This window comes from Camellia sinensis, chromosome 6 (genome assembly GCF_055761805.1).
Source record: "Camellia sinensis isolate YWXY chromosome 6, ASM5576180v1, whole genome shotgun sequence".
Taxonomy (NCBI): domain Eukaryota; kingdom Viridiplantae; phylum Streptophyta; class Magnoliopsida; order Ericales; family Theaceae; genus Camellia; species Camellia sinensis.
Window position 1 is genome coordinate 102,464,640 of NC_138966.1, and position 16,591 is coordinate 102,481,230.

The following is a 16,591-nucleotide window of genomic DNA, read 5'->3' on the forward strand; positions in this document are numbered from 1 at the left end:
TACCACTTGTTACAGACTGGGCGCTTGTCATCCTCCCGAGAATAAAGAAGGGTTTAAGAAATGAGAAGTGACCAACCTTGCAACCATGGTAGAGGGAAAAGAGGATGTGCCCAAGGGGTCAATACCCAAGGAGATTGAGGAGGTACTCCATGAGTACCGAGAAGTGATGCCGCCTGAGCTACCAAAGAAACTACCAACTAAGAGGGAGGTGGATCATAAGATCGATTTAGAGCTAGGTACAACACCACCCGCCAAAGCGCCTTACAGGATGGCACCACCTAAGTTGAAGGAATTAAGGAGGCAACTAAAGGACTTGTTGGATGCTGGCTACACTCAACCGTCCAAAGCTCCCTATGGTGCTCCGGTGCTATTCCAAAAGAAAAAGGATGGTTCTCTTCGCCTATGCATTAACTATCGGGCGCTTAACAAGGTAACCATCAAGAACAAGTATCATATCCCTTTGATTGCTGATTTGTTTGATTAGCTTAGTAGAGCTTGATATTTCTCTAAACTAGACTTAGGATCTGGCTACTACCAAGTAAGGATAGCAACTGGAGATGAGCCAAAGACTACTTACACTACTTGATATGGCTCATTTGAGTTCTTAGTAATGTCATTTGGCCTCACCAATGCCCCAACCATATTTTGAACTCTCATGAACAAGATCTTTCATCCTTACTTCGACCGATTCGTAGTGGTCTACAAATGGTGTTTAAAGTGCTAAAAGATAATGAGCTCTATGTGAAGAAAGAGAAGTGCTCCTTTGCAATGAATGAGGTATCATTCTTGGGGCACAAGATCAAGGAAGGGATGCCTGTGATGGAAGAGGACAAGGTGCGGGCAATACAAGAATGGGAGGCTTCTACCAAAGTAACGAAGCGAAGGTCATTCCTTGGCCTTGCCAATTATTATCGGTTCGTAAAGGGATATTCAGCAAGGGCAACATCACTTATGGACCTCCTAAAGAAGAACAAGGCATGGAAATGGTCAAAGAAATGACAAGATGCCTTTAAAGACTTGAAGAAGGTAGTGACAGAGGAGCCAGAATTGGGACTGCCAGACCACACCAAGCCTTATGAGGTATACACAGATGCTTTTGACTTTGCCATTGAGGGTGTGCTCATGCAGGATAGTGTAGACACCCCATTTTTGAATTCCCGCAAGGCTCGAGCCCTTTACTCGGTACACTCGATGATGAAAGTGGTGTTGTGCGTGGTTTGAGGTCTCAACAAAGGGGCCATGTTTAAGCTCCAAAACAATACCAAACCTTCTATATTCCCACTAATTATGCCCCAGAAATCCATTGTTACACATTGTGCCACCCTATGTTGAGTCTGAAGCAGAAAATAGGGGAACACATTAAGGCCCAGTCATGCCTCATTGAGGGCTAGCCGTGGCTATTGATGGCCAGCCGTGCCTTAGTAGCGAGAACCACTATTTTGGGCAGAAGCCCACTAGCTATCCATTTTTGAAGATATTTATGATCCCCGTTGCTCAAATTCTATAAAAACGAAGTTGTATCTCTGTTTTGAGGGTTAAAGAATTTCTAAAAAGCCTTTACACCTTCTTGAGAACTCATTCATCTCCTTTTTCTTGTGCAAGTAATCCTTTGAGCAAGCCTATCACCTTGAACCTACATCCATACACCATATACACCTCCACACCTTAGCCTAGGAACCTTGGTTGAGCCTTGAACACCATAATTCAAGCTTAAGAGTGCGTTGGGACTTAGTTTGATTCCTAAACAAAAGCTCACTTCTTTGAGAGGTATAAGCTTGTCATCCTCTCTTTTACTTCTTGTTCTATTTATTGTTATCTAGTTCTTGTAGTTTTGTGTTGTTTTGATTCTCTTCCAAGTATTTAAGTTTGGGTTTGGAGAGCTACCAAAAGAGTAGAGAGAGTTTACACTCTTTCTTACACCTTTACCTATAGCTCAAACCCTTACTTTTACACTCTTTTTCTTTGCTCTCTAAATTGATTTTTAGAGTTAAAAATAGGCTAAAAATCATGCTTTGAGGTTTCAAAAGTGGAGGGGTTAGCCACCCCTCCTTGTTCTTACTTACTAGCCTTGTTTTCTCTCTTTGTTGTTTAGCTTTTTAGGCTCTTTTTATGCACTTTGAGCCACTGTTTTTCATCCATTAAGGGCTGTTGCAGGGCTGTTTTATGTTGTTTAAATAGTTCATGTTTTGATTAACTTGATTGTTGTCTTATAAGTTTGCATACATAGCTTGTTGTATATTGTTATAAGCTTTTCTTTAAATAATTTCCATGTTTAAGAACTTCATTTTACTAAATCAACTTGTTATTCGTTTCTTTCATTTAAGAATTATTTCAATCGGTTGATGGTTATTCAAAACATGAACTAGAGATCTATGCTTAATGGCTTAATCTCTATGGAGGTTCATTGTCAACGGTATAGTCTCTTGTTCATGTTGCGAATCACCTCCCATTTGGCATGTTTCTCACTTAGTGGACGTAATCTTTAGTGGACGTAACAATCATTTTGGACTTAATGGATTAAAGGATGGCAAAGACTAATGAATTAAATGATGGCAAAGACTAATGAATTTGGCTTAAAATGAACCAACTCACATAAAGAAAATAAGTTTTATTGCTTGGGGTTTGGACGGACGTTATGCCGAGTCCATTGTGTCAACGGTTGTCTTATATCAATTCATGATGTTTTGATGAACCTTGAAGCATCTCTACCTCCCTCTTTGAGTTCACTCTATGATAAGAGGGAGGGGTGGTTGTTGTTCATTACATTTATTGATTTTTGTCCAAATTGTATCGAAAATCATCAATCAATCAACTTGCTCATTGATAGTTTTGGAAACAATTCCAACATTCTCTCGAGGCTTTCCCATGACAGAGAAGTGTGAGAGGGACAAACAGAGTTCAAAACAACTCTGTCTGCACTGTATTCACTTTAGAGCACAAAAAAGAATTTTGCATGAAATTGAGGCACGACCGACCTTTTTTAGGCCCGGCCAAGCTTCATTGAGGGCCAGTCGGTCATCAATGTTTGGTCAGTAGTGTATTTTGCAGAAAACAGAGGGAAGTGGCTGAAGGTGAAACAGAGCAAGCCTAGACAGACAGAGCTACTCTTGGACACTATGCATGCAACCCTTGCGTATCTTGCTTACATCATTATTATAAATTAATGCTCCGAGTATTGTTTTAATTAATTAATTTATTATTGTTATAATTAACTTATTAATTATTAGTGTTGTAATTATTACTATCGTTTATTTGTAATTGTTTTAGCTAGTTAGCTTAAATAGCTTGTTTATTTCTCATTCTCATTATTATCCTTATTGTAATAGAGTAGTTAGCTAGTTAATTCTTTACTTATTTATTCATTCGATTTTGTAATAATTAGTTTAATTAGACTTTCGAACTTTGATTCGCACCCTCTTGCACGAGGGCAATTATGTAATAAGTTGTATGTCTTCCAACCCCACGTCTTTCTCTTTTTTACTTACTCGCTTATGATGGTTAGTATAGGAACATCATTTTTCAAATTATCATTCTTATGCTTTGCATCTATTGTCTTGCATGCATCCACGGTTCGACTCATCATACTAACCTAATATTAATGTTCAAATTCATTGCTTAAATATGTGCTTTATCGTATGTCTTGAATGAAATCATATGCCATGCTCATAGCCAAGACTATAAAATTACATAATGCATGTGTTGCATTTAGTTATATTGCATTAATTAGGAACATGAATATTTTCCTAATAATTTTGCTTTGTTTTGGCTCGGAGTACTAGATGAGTAATTTTGTATTTTAGCATCTTGCATCGAATGTTTGTGTTATCATGTCAAAGCATACTTCCATGAGGTTAATTGGTTAAATGATATAACTGTTTAAATGCCTATGGATGAAGGCTAGTTGCTTGAATTGGGATAGTTTGAGTAATGTCCATTTTAAGCCCACTTTTTCAAGTGGCAAATTCACAAAACAATTTTCAAATCAAATATGAAATCAAATGTTCCAATTCTTGCAAATTAGTCTATATTTGTGTGTGCTTCACATAGTAAAAATAGCTAATTAATCGGAACAAGAGCATATAATGTAAATAAAAATCACATCATGATTAGTAGAGGTCGATCTTAGACCGGGCGAGTGGGGTGCTCAATTCATGACTTTCCCCTCTTGCACCTAAGTTCCCGAGCCGAGACACTTTGGTGATGACGGATAAGTGGCTTTGGCACGAGTCTCGAGTTTCCTAGATTTTTCAAAAATATTTAGGTGGTTGTAGCTCGGCTTTTTCGCGCCCCTTTTCAGAAACTCAAAAAGAAGCCATATAGTTCGGACTCTCATGGTTCTGAATCTAATCTCACAAGTGCAATGTGAAGTTGATAAATAGCAAAGAGTACAAATCCGGCAAATCATTTTGAAAAATTGATTTTGAATCAAAAGTGCCAAAATTGAACTGTTTTGCCAAATACAGAGTCGTTACCTAAATATTTAATTTTTAGAAAAATTTAGGGAACCCATGACTCGTGCCAAAGGCCACGTGTCCATCTTCACCAAAGTTGCCTCAGCTCAGGAACTTAGGTACAAGAGGGGAAGGTTATGAATTGAGCACCCCTGCTCTTCCGATCAAAGATCGGCCTCTACTAATCATGATATGATTTTTTTATAAACATTTGATTATTAGGCTAACTGTACTATGTGATGCGCACAAGCAAGTATAAACTAGTTTGCTCAATTTAGAACAATTCAACTCATGTTTGTTTGTGAAAATGGTTTGAATTTGCCACCTCAAGTGGGCTTAAAGTTTGTGGATTTTTGACCAAACATAGTGGGCTTAAAACATGATTTGCCACTCAACAAAATGGGCTTAAAACGCACATTTTTTGAATCATTCCAATTCAAGCAACAAGCCTTCATCCACAGGCATTCAAACAGTTTAGCATTTAAGCACATAGCCTCATGGCAAGCATGCTAATCATGGCAACATTCATATTCATGCAAGTATGCTAAAACATAAAAACTCACCTAGTACTCCAAGCTAAGAAGATATGAATTAGAAAAATATGCATGATTCCTAACTATACAAGATGCCTAATGCAACACATGCAAAATGCAATTAATAGGTTCAGCTACTAATATGGCATATGGATCGATTTGAACAACATGAGATTAAACATGTATTCAAAGAAGTATTGAAACGACAATGTAGTTTGAATGATGCGCCGAGCCTTGGTACATACAATACGAATGAATGGATGCAAGCATAAGGTATGCTAATTGAAACATGCCCCTAATCTAACCATCAAAAGTGGGTAAATAAAAGGGAGAAAGATGTGAGGTTGGAAGATATACACACACGCACGCACACTTATTATAACATTACGCCCTTGCGAAGGAGGGTCCGAATGAATAAAAGCTAACTAGCTTACTAGGCTAACTAAGCTAACTAATACAAAACTTGAAACTAATTAACTAGCTATACTAGCTAACTAATTATTACAAACCAAATTAATTCATTATTCTAGTTAACTAATCACAAAACAAAATTGAATAACTAGTTAAACTAACTAATTATTTACAACACTTAATTAGCTACAACTAATTAATTACAACACATATTTGATCTATTGCTAATTAAACTAATTAGCTAATCCAGGGAAATGAGGGAGGCCTATGCATGCTCGGTTTCCACCCGAAAAGTCACTGCTTTGCTGTTGAATGCCTCTATTCGCACATTGAACACCAACAATTCTACCCACTTCTAGAACACCTCTGCTCCACCTTACCAACACATTGTGCAAATTTCACTAATGGCCGACAAGGGGTCGGTCGGCTATCAATGGTGGCCAGTTGGCTACCACTGGTGGCCTGTCGGCTACTGGTGGTAACTGTCAGCCACTGATAACCTGGACTTCCTTGCTGCAACAAAGAGCAAACAGAGCAAAACAATGTATTTCTCAAGGGTTGTTTGCACACTTTGCCTCTCCTTTTCATGGAAAAATTAAAGGAGGGACAAAATTTGGTTCATAACCATCAATCAAGCAATTTCATTGCATGATGGCTTGTGCAACCAATTATGCAAGTTTAATAAATGCAAAATGGGACCAAAATGACCATCACCCTATCGTGCATGATCAAGGGCAATGGAGACGTAAGAAAATGACACATTTCATCACTTTTGAGTATAAAATGTCTCATTTTTCTTGTGTTCAAATTAACGTCCGATTTGAACACATGCAATGCAACACAAAGAAATGCTTATCTTGCTACTTTTACTTGCCAATTTTGTTTACACATTTTAGTTACCAAATCATTCATTAATCAATTTGTTCATTGGTGAGTGTCTTCTAAGATGAAAGAAGTGTCAATCAAGGGATAATGTAAGGCAAGAGAGAGATCATTCCATTGGTAATGAACTCTCCAAGAGGATTAAACCATTAAGCATGACCTCAATCTCAAGCTTAAAGGATCTCAAGCTTGAAACAATCCTCAAAAGCAAATCAAAGAGGGAGGCAAAGAGGGAGGTTACAGAGGTTATAGTGCTGAAATGAAGTGAAAAACAACACCAAAAGATGCTATCAATTCAAACAAGAGGTGTCTAAGTCCCTAAAACACCAACTTGTGAGGACTATTTCACTATAACCATGCAAAACAAGATTTAAAAGTACCAAACAGCCAAAGTAGTGGCAAAACAGCTCAAAACAGGGCACAAAACATGCTGGACTTGAGCCACAAAAAGCTAAAACATTAAGCCAATACATGGGGCTAACTAGGCATGCAAACAAGACACACGGAGGGGATGCTAACCCCTCCAATTTTGGACTTCAAAATGATTTTTTTGCTACTGAAAAACCTCTGAAATTCAACGGTTAAAAGGCCCAAAAATTTTGGTTAGAAAGTGGTGAACAAAGGTACAAAAACTTTACAAACAAAGAAATAAAAAGGGTAAACCACCCGCTAACTGAAAATGGCCTCAAACCACCACCTTTAGGCCACAAAAATAGAGCTTTTTATAATTCAAAACTTGCCCCAAAATAGCCTAAAAACAATAGTAGAAGATGGGAAAACAAATATCTAAAACAAGCAAACAAAGCAAGTGCTATAACTCTTGAAGCCAAGACACAATTTAGCCAACAATCCAAGCCAAAACCTCCTTCTAGAGGTCAAAACAAGTCCCAAGCTACCTCAGCCCAAAGACTAACAACTTTTGTTAAGGATTGATAGACAAAAGTGGAGTGTATCCAAGCAACTATGCACAAAATTGCTAGAGAGAGAGAGAGAAATATATATATATATAGAGAGAGAGAGAGAGAGAGAGAAAGAGAGAGAGAATTTTGTTCTAAAATTGCTAACCGTCAAAAATGGGGGAGGAACCCCCTTATATATAGAAAAACAAGCCTTGAGCTTAGAAACATCTTACCATACACGTGTAGGGAGATGCAACTCAATGTACTAACAGCTGGCATAACTGTCAACAAATATCTAGAAAAAGACACTGGTGGCAGATCAGCCACACCAATGGCCGACAACCATAAGCCATGGCCAATAGCCTATAGTGTTGGCGGACAGGTCACCAAAAGTTCCAGATTCGAAACACCAAGCTTTTGGTCCAAAACAAAGCACAAAATGGACAAGCTTTAAAGGCTCAAAGATAAGGCATTCCAGCGAGGACTTCGGACACTCAAAGCGAACAAATAAAATCGTAATCATTGAATGCACAAGCGATGACGTCTAAGTCTTGAGGTCGGTCAAAAATGGGGTGTCTACAATTGCCCCTCTTTGGCGGAACTCGAAAGTCATGAAATGACGGGAGTGAATGTCAAAGCCCAGAGACAACCCATTTTTGACAAGGCCAAAGATTTGGACAAACAAACAAGCAAGACAAAAACGGTTGCACCCACAGGCTACCTACGTATCCCTTTGCCAGAAATCAAACCAGCGTAGTTCTGGGGCGAAATACAAATGATATGCAAAACGCAAGAGCCTAACTTATGATCATGCAATGAGACTGAGCAATGAAACATTCAAATGCAAATGTAATGCAATGGGAATGCCACATTTTAAACAAACCGAAGCAAGTGTAGGACAATTCCAAACATGAAAAGAAGTAAGTAAATGAGCACGCCACGCGTGAGAATCATGAGCCAAATCACATTTCATGCAGAAAGGATGTAAGAAAATTATGCAAGCTTAACTACGCGACGCGCAGAAAAGGTGAAAAGCAACATAACCATCGGGCTCACCCAAGGTTTCAATTGAGATCCTAATGCGTTGCACACGAGAGGAGGGAAAGTGATGTAAACACTGGGCACACTTGAATGTTTTTTAACCAAAGTAAACAATCCTAACGCGTCTCATGCGATAGGAGAAAGGTTAACAAATCCAAACACGTCTCACACAAGAGGAGAAAGTAAATGAATCCAAACGCGTCTCATGCGAGAGGAGAGAGCAAATACGTCCAAATGCGTCTCACGCGAGAAGAGAGAGTCAATACGTCCAAACGGATCTCACGCGAGAGGAGAAAGTGAATGCGTCCAAACGCATCTCACGTGAGAGGAGAAAGTAAATAAATCCAAATACGTCTCACTCGAGAGGATAAAGTGAATAAATCCAAACGCGTCTCACACGAGAGGATAAAGTGAATACGTCCAAATGTGTCTCACGCGAGAGGATAAAGTGAATACGTCTAAACGCGTCTCACCCGAGAGGAGAAAGTGAATAAATAAAAATGCGTCTCACGCGAGAGGATAAAGTGAATACCTCCAAACGCGTCTCATGCAAGAGGCGAAAGTGAATAAATCCAAACACGTCTCACGTGAAAGGATAAAGTGAATAAATCTAAACGCGTCTCACGTGAGAGGATAAAGTGAATACGTCTAAACGCGTATCACATGAGAGGAGAAAGCGAATGAATCCAAATGCATCTCATCCGAGAGGGTAAAGTGAATACATCCAAATGCATCTCACGTGAGAGGAGAAAATGAATATGTCCAAACGCATCTCATGCGAGAGGAGAAAGTGAATAAATCCAAATGTGTCTCACGCGAGAAGATAAAGTGAATACGTCCAAACGCGTCTTACGCGAGATAAATCCAAACGCGTCTCATGCGAGAGCATAAAGTGAATATGTCCAAATGCATCTCACGCGAGAGGAGAAAGCGAATAAATCCAAATGCGTCCCACGCGAGAGGAGAAAGTGAATACGTCCAAACACGTCTCACGCGAGAAGAGAAAGTGAATACGTCCAAACACGTCTCACGCGAGAGGAGAAAGTGAATATGTCCAAACACGTCTCACGCAAGAGGAGAAAGTGAATACGTCCAAATGCGTCTCACGCGAGAGGAGAAAACGAATAAATCCAAACGCATCTCACGCGAGAGGATAAAGTGAATACGTCCAAATGCGTCTCACGCTAGAGGATAAAGTGAATACGTCCAAACCCGTCTCACGTGAGAGGAAAAAGTGAATAAATCCAAACGCATCTCACGCGAGAGGATAAAGTGAATACGTCCAAACGCGTCTCACGAGGGAGGAGAAAGTGAATAAATCCAAATGCGTCTCATGCAAGAGGATCAAGTGAATACGTCTAAAAGCGTCTCATGTGAGAGGATAAAGTGAATACGTCCAAACGTGTCTCATGCGAGAGGATAAAGTGAATACGTCCAAAGGCGTCTCACACTAGAGGATAAAATGAATATGTCCAAACGCGTCTCACATGAGAGGAGAAAGTGAATAAATCCAAATGCGTCTCTCGCAAGAGGATAAAGTGAATATGCCCAAACGCGTCTCACGCGGGAGGAGAAAGTGAATAAATCTAAACGCGTCTTACGCGAGTGGATAAAGTGAATAGGTCCAAACGCGTCTCAAGTGAGAGGACAAAGTGAATACATCCAAACACGTCTCACACGAGAGGAGAAAGTGAATAAATCTGAACGCATCTCACGCGAGAGGATAAAGTGAATAAGTCCAAACGCGTCTCACCCGAGAGGAGAAAGAGAATAAATCCAAACGCGTCTCACACGAGAGGGTAAAGTGAATACGTCCAAACGCATCTCACGCAAGAGGGAAAAGTGAATAAATCTAAACGCGTCTCACACGAGAGGATAAAGTGAAAAAAATGCATTTCGAAGGGCACAAATGATCTTCCCTGGAACTCCTCTTAGTGAACCATATATACAATATCGTTTTCTTTCTCGAATGAACCATACATATAATATCGTGCCTATATAAAACTCAACAAATGCGATACGGTAAGAATGCATGTTCTGTGTAAAGAAAACAATCGAGGCAAAATGCTACATGAAGGCATATTCAACGCCAAGTGCCAAATACATGTCCTATGCATGATTGATAGTATGTTCTATGCAAAGTACAAAATGCATGTTCTATGCACGATTAACATGTTCTATGCTAAATACCTAATGCATATTCTATGCACAATTGAAATACGCATTCTACGCAACAGCATATGTGAAATGCACGTTCTACATACATAATGAAAAGATGCATAGTCTATGCAAGAATGAAAGCATATTTTATCAAAACAAATTTAGTAGTAACTTTCCGATTTACCTCTTAGAAAAATTGAGATATGCAAAAAGGATACACCTCGTTCAACAAGCGACGAACGACGATCACTAAAAACACGGTTTCGAGCTTCCATAGAGAGAATTTGAACTCAACAGTGACCTTTCCTTGCACCTCTCGGGAAATAGTGACAAAAACAACATCAAGATTCAATGTAGGAGCACTAGGCATTGGACGGCTACCAAAGGATGGTGCCCGCCACCTGTTGGCCACCCTTGAAGATTGTTGGCCACTAGTGGTGGCCGGTCGGCCACCGATGGCAGATCAGGCCCTTTTTAGCCTTTTCACCACGGGTCTTTAAGTAAAGGCCATGGGGCCTCATTTCCACACACCCTCATGTCTGAAATTTCATCCTCTCTTTCTCTAGACCTTTCTTCTCTCTAGATCCGCGCCTTCTACACGTTTTCCAACATCCCATGCGAAGTTGATTTGCTAAATCCTCTTTGTTTCCTTTGTTTTGAACCGATTGAAATTTGATTTCGGTGCTTTTTTCTTCCTTTTCACCACTTGAGGCTTGTTCCTCTCAAGTTTCTCTCGAGTTCTGTGCACTTTTTCTGACTTTGACTTTTTCTCTTATTTTCTCTCTCCTAGGGTTTGACTTTTTCCAAGTTTACCCTACTTTCTCCATTTTCTTTAACTTTCATCGACGCTTCACCCATATTCCAGATAGCATACGATATACCGCATGATGGAGCTCCTTTAGAGGCAAAGTTTGATTCTGAGGACGAACCGGAGCCATTACCACTGAGGGTACGACCTTTCGATCCAACGAGATACCGCCCCCAGACACATATCTTACCTGCCAGAGGTATTAGACGCTTTACTGATTTTGCTCCTGGCGCACCAGAGGATCTCCTACTGAGGGAGCCAACCTTGTATCTTTCAGCCATTGCCGTTGAGGTATGAGCTTTACCTATCGTATTTAAGTTACATTTCTTACACTTTCATCTGACTGTACTTTCATAACTCCTTTATCTGATTCATCTCTACCTGATCTGTTTACATCTGTTCTTTGCCACAGGGTGAGTCCTGCGCCTTCAGAGGCTACGATGCTACGACTACACGGGACTGGTATGACGAGCTCCTTGCAAGAGTACGTCGTATCGTCGACGGGGCTGGTTTCGGCCTTTTCTGCTTTGGCCTTACGAGAGTCATAGCTAGCCATCCTCTTCTAGGCCCTCGTGGAGAGATGGTCTGACATTACTAACTCTCTCCACTTCTCCACAGCCGGGGAGATAACGATGATGCCCCACGACTTTGCCATGATCATCAGCTTAGGCATAGGGAGTGATCTGATCCCTCTTGATATAGACATGGGAGAGTGGGAGGCAGCTTGAATCGAGCTATTAAGGACGTGCCCACCTTTGTACCAGCTAGGCATGGTTAGATACAGTTGGTTCACAGAGCAGTTCCGGGGGACCGAGCCAGAGACAATTGAGGAGACAGAGCAGTACGCTCGAGGTTTTATGATGTTCCTCCTCAATACCACCTTGTTTGAGAACATGGCGAACACCTGTAGACACCCTATTTTGACTAACCTTAAGACTCAGATGTCATCGATTGAGCGCTCGGTGATTGCGCATGTTGTGCTTGTTTCGAGGTTTCAGAGTCTTGGCTGAGAGCCTTGCCTCCGGGCCTCGAGCCCCTTTTGTGTTTTGCCTCGATTTGTGAACCAGGTTCTGTTTTCTCTTCCCGAAGGGAGGGAGAGGTCTCGTAGACCATCTCTCAATGGCCATAGGCTACTTTTCGTGGTTGTAGGCCGCTTTTCCCATTTGGAGACCAGTTTCTGGTTTTCGAAGCTGTCGGCCGTGCGCCTCAGTTCGAGACCGCTTAACTTTCTCCGTTTGCTCCAGTTTTTGGCACACACCTTGTTTCCTCTCTCTAGAGGGACACTGTGGCCCAGGAGACCACCTTCATGGTCGCACACCACTTTCAATGCTTAACAGCCTGTTTTCAGGGTCTCCGATCGCGCGTTTTGGCCCCTGAACCCTCGTTTTGCATCCGTCTTGGTTCTTTTTTGGCATGGACCCTATTTTCATTGTTTGGAAGGTGGTACAAGGGTGGGAGACCACATTTTCTCCTTGGAGATCACTTTTCCCCGATCGGCCGATTTTCTTGTCAGGTAAGTGGTCTCCCTCACTTTTGGGCCACAATTACTGGTCTCCCACCATACCACTTACTTGCTTTGAGTTGGGAGACCACCCCTAGAGGCAGCCGACCACCTAACCCTTTTGACCCTAGTCGGCCAACCAGGGAAGGTGGTCGGCCGACCACTTGAACTGGTCGGCCAGCTTCCCCATTTTCTTTCTCTCTGAGTATGTGCCAGCTGTGCTAGCTGGAAGGCACAGACTGCATCCTCCATACACGTGTATGGAGGATTGGCAACCTTGTTTTGGCTTCTTAAAGAATCTTGGCCCTTTGCTCTAAGCTTCCAAGAGAAGCTTGAACCTTTTTTAGCTTCTTGAAGAAGCTTGACCCTTTGGCTCTTCCTTCCTCAAGAAGCTTGACCCTTTTTGCTCTAGCTTCCTTAAGAAGCTTGGACCTTTGCACTAGCTTCTTGAGGAAGCTTGGACCTTTGTTCCTCTATAAAGGAGGCCCTCTCCCTCATTTCCAAAGGTTCATAAAATTTGGTTAAGGCATATGCATACACCCCTCTCTATCTCTCTATTGCAAGCTCCAAAGTCCCTTGTTCTTGCACTTTTACATACCACCTCCTAGCCTAACCCCTCCACCATCACTCTAAGCATCTTGGAGGCCATTTTCAGAGGTTGAAGGCTTGCCATTCTGGTCCAGAAGCTGATGGTCCTTTTGGCTACAAGGGTAACACTCTATTTCCCTCTTTTTGGCATTGCTTTGTTCCATCTCTTAGCCTAGTTTGCAAGCATATTTGGGCTTCATCATAAACTAAAAAAAGTCTTATTTTGAGGTCCTTAACATGTTTGTTTGAGGCCATTTTTCTGTTGGGGATCATCTACCCCATTTGCGTGCTTCATTTCATCTTATTTTGAGCCATGCACTTAAGCCTTTGCATTGTCCTTTGTTTGGCCTCTTAGCTAGTGAAATCCAGTGGATTTTCAGTGGCTAGCATGCTGTTTTGAGCACCAAAATTAGAGAGGGCTGACCCTCTCACCCCTTGTCTTGTTTACTAGCATTTTTTTTGGCCTAACAAAGGAGACCTTATTTGCATGCTTTCAAGCCATATTTCAGGCCTTTTTTTGTGGGTTTTAGGACCTGCATAGGCTCTGTCCAGAGCCTTTTTTTCATTTTTGGTGTCCATCTTGCATGTTTATAACAACCCTTTTTATAGCCTATCAAAGGAGCCTATCATTCTTGCATGCATAGACCATGTTTCAGTGGGTTTTTGGGCTTTATTTGGCATGTCATACCCCTGAATTTTTTTGGTTTAGTGACCTTTTGAATGCTCCATATACTTGTAGTGTAAACCCTCTTCGCTAGCTTGTATTGCATGCTATTTTGGTCCTTGATTCTAGCACTTTTTGGCCATGCCTTAAACTAATTTTATGCATGTTTTGGACTGCCTTAGCTTTGTTTTTATGCCTCATGGTCGAATGATGCTTGTTATGCATGATTGTAGTTCAATACCCTTGCCTAGCTTTAAGTTTTGGAGCCTATTGCATGCTTATGTTGAGGTGTTTCCATGATTTGGGGCCATTGTGCATCATATTTCAGAGCTTATATGTATGCCATATTCCCATGTTTTCCACTCTTTAAATGTGTTTGAAAGTTGTGCATAAATGCCTCATTTTTGAACAATTGCATGAGCTTCATTTCCATGCCTTTGAGCCATCATTTTAGAGCATTTTCCCACTGTGTTGGACCTGTTTACGGTTTGTTTGGGGCTGGTTTTTCCATTTGTGCATTGCTTTGTGTACCTCTAGTGTAATGCACTTCACTAGTTTCGGTATTCGGGCCATCTAGCATGCATTGTGTGAAGTGTTTGCATTATTTGGGACCATCTTGCATCATATTTCAAAGCTGGAAAATGTATGATTGCATTCCATATTTCATCCCTTGCCATGCTTTGGTAGAGTGGCATTTGATGCCTTAGGTTCGGTCCCTTGCATTTGTGCATATTCGCATGTGTTTTGTTGCCTAATTCCGTCATGTATGGCCACTGATTTGAGTATGGCTGAGGCCCATTTATTCTAGTTTAAGTCCATCTTGCATTGTGTATGCCATGTCCATGTTGTCGTGTGCTTGATCGTTGCATTGCGTATGTCTTGATTATGTCTTCATGCATGTCTATCTTTGTGTGTGCATTGCATATGAGTATGCCATTGATTATTTCATAGCATCGTGTATGCTAGTAGTATGTTTACACATCATCACTTGCATGTTTGCATCATGTAGTTGCATTTCATTTAGGTTGCGTGTTAGAATTGCATTCATGCATGCCATGTGTGTTGCATTGTGTTTGGAGTAGGGTTTAGTCCAAACACAGGAAACAAGGGACGTTTCATACTCAAAGTGACGAAACATGCCTCGATTCTCGGTCGTTGACACTCCGGATTGCCCATGATGGAGTTTAGGCCTTGTTGTGTTCATTTGTGCATCCATTTCACATTGAGTCATGCAATTCGACTCCTCGGCCATCATACATCGAGATGCGTGATCAGTGGCATGCGGATCGAGGACTACACTCCCTAGAGCTTCTGCAATGATGGGAAGAATGGTTATGCACACATATGTTGAAAATACTTTGCCATGCCCCTTTCTCGCTCTCTGTTGCGGCAAACCAGAAACCAGCAGCAAAAACTGGTCAGCAACCTTTCTAGAGCTTTGTACAGTATTCTGGGACCAGTCGCAAACAGAGGCAAATCGGGACATTGCGATGGATTTCCCAACAAGGCGACTCGAGCATGCATGCATCCCTATCATTCGGAACAGGGCTGTGGCAGTCCGTTTTTGTTTAATTTGCATGCTAGCTTATTTATCTTAGTTAATTTGTTAATTAATTAGCATTGTGTAATAATTAGTTATAATTCGTTATTCTTTCGGTTGTGTATTATTTATTCAGACCCTCCGAGAGAGGGCAATGTTGTAATAAGTGTGTGTGTGTGTGTGTGTGTGATGTGTGTCTTCCAACCCCACGTCTTTCTTCTTTTTATTTACTAGCTTATGATGGTTAGTTTAGGGCATGTTTCAATTAGCATCTCTATGTTCGCTTGATTGCATTCATTCATCTGTATTGCATGCACCGGGCTCGGTGCATCATACTAATTGCATTGTATTTCAATTCTGAGTTGAATACGTGTATCAGTTGTTGCATTTCATATGCCATTTTAGAATAGCCGAGCCTATCTTAGTTGCATTTTTGCATGTGTTGCATTAGGCATTTCAGCATAGTTAGGATTCATGCATAATTTCTAATTAGCTTCTTTCTTTGGCTTGGGGTACTCGGTAAGTATTTATGCTTTAGCATCCTTGCATGCGTGTGAGTGACTGCCATGATAGCATGCTTACCATGAGGCTATTTGCTATGTGATATAACTGCCTGAATGCCTGTGGGTGAAGGTTGGGTTATTTGAATTGGAACGATTCACCAATTGAGAGTTTTAAGCTCACTTGAGAGTGGCAAAATCATGTTTTCTAAGCCCACCCGAGGGTGGCAAAATCCACGTCTTAGCCTACTTGCGAGTAGCACCGTCAAACCATTTTCAAATAAACAAATATGAAATGTTTTGTTCCAACTCAAACGATCCAGTCTATACTTGTATGCTGTGTGCATCACATAGTAATTCTAGGCTAATAACCGGAATAAGAGCACATAATATTTTCAAAACTCGATATCATATTTAGTAGTGGCCGATCTTTGATCGGGCGAGAGGGGGTGCTCACGAAGTGACCTTCCCCAATCGTACCCAAGTTCCCGAGCCGAGGCAACTTTGGTGATGACGGACACGTGGCCTTAGGCAATGAGTCAAGGTTTCCTAAATTTTCCAAAATAAAATATTTAGGTAGCGACTTTGTATCTGGCAAAGCAGTCCATGTTTG

At 41.1% G+C, this 16,591-nt stretch overlaps 1 protein-coding gene across 1 annotated transcript; it reads left to right on the top strand.

Moving 5' to 3' along the window:
• The first annotated feature begins 705 nt into the window (after positions 1-705).
• Positions 706-11,913, top strand: LOC145793456 (uncharacterized). The gene is made up of 4 exons (XM_082876285.1): positions 706-975; positions 11,243-11,476; positions 11,598-11,669; positions 11,752-11,913. The coding sequence occupies exons 1-4, from the start codon at positions 706-708 to the stop codon at positions 11,911-11,913; spliced, it is 738 nt and encodes a 245-aa protein (XP_082732411.1).
• Positions 11,914-16,591: the final 4,678 nt, after the last annotated feature.

What these genes read in the sequence shown, in the direction of transcription:
- LOC145793456 (XM_082876285.1), top strand. Translation starts at nt 706, where the DNA reads ATGGTGTTTAAAGTGCTAAAAGATAATGAGCTCTATGTGAAGAAAGAG. An exon ending in ACCTCCTAAAGAAGAACAAG is followed by an intron (nt 976 to 11,242) that starts GCATGGAAATGG and finishes CCCATATTCCAG; the next exon opens with ATAGCATACGATATACCGCA. An exon ending in ATGACGAGCTCCTTGCAAGA is followed by an intron (nt 11,670 to 11,751) that starts GTACGTCGTATC and finishes ATCCTCTTCTAG; the next exon opens with GCCCTCGTGGAGAGATGGTC.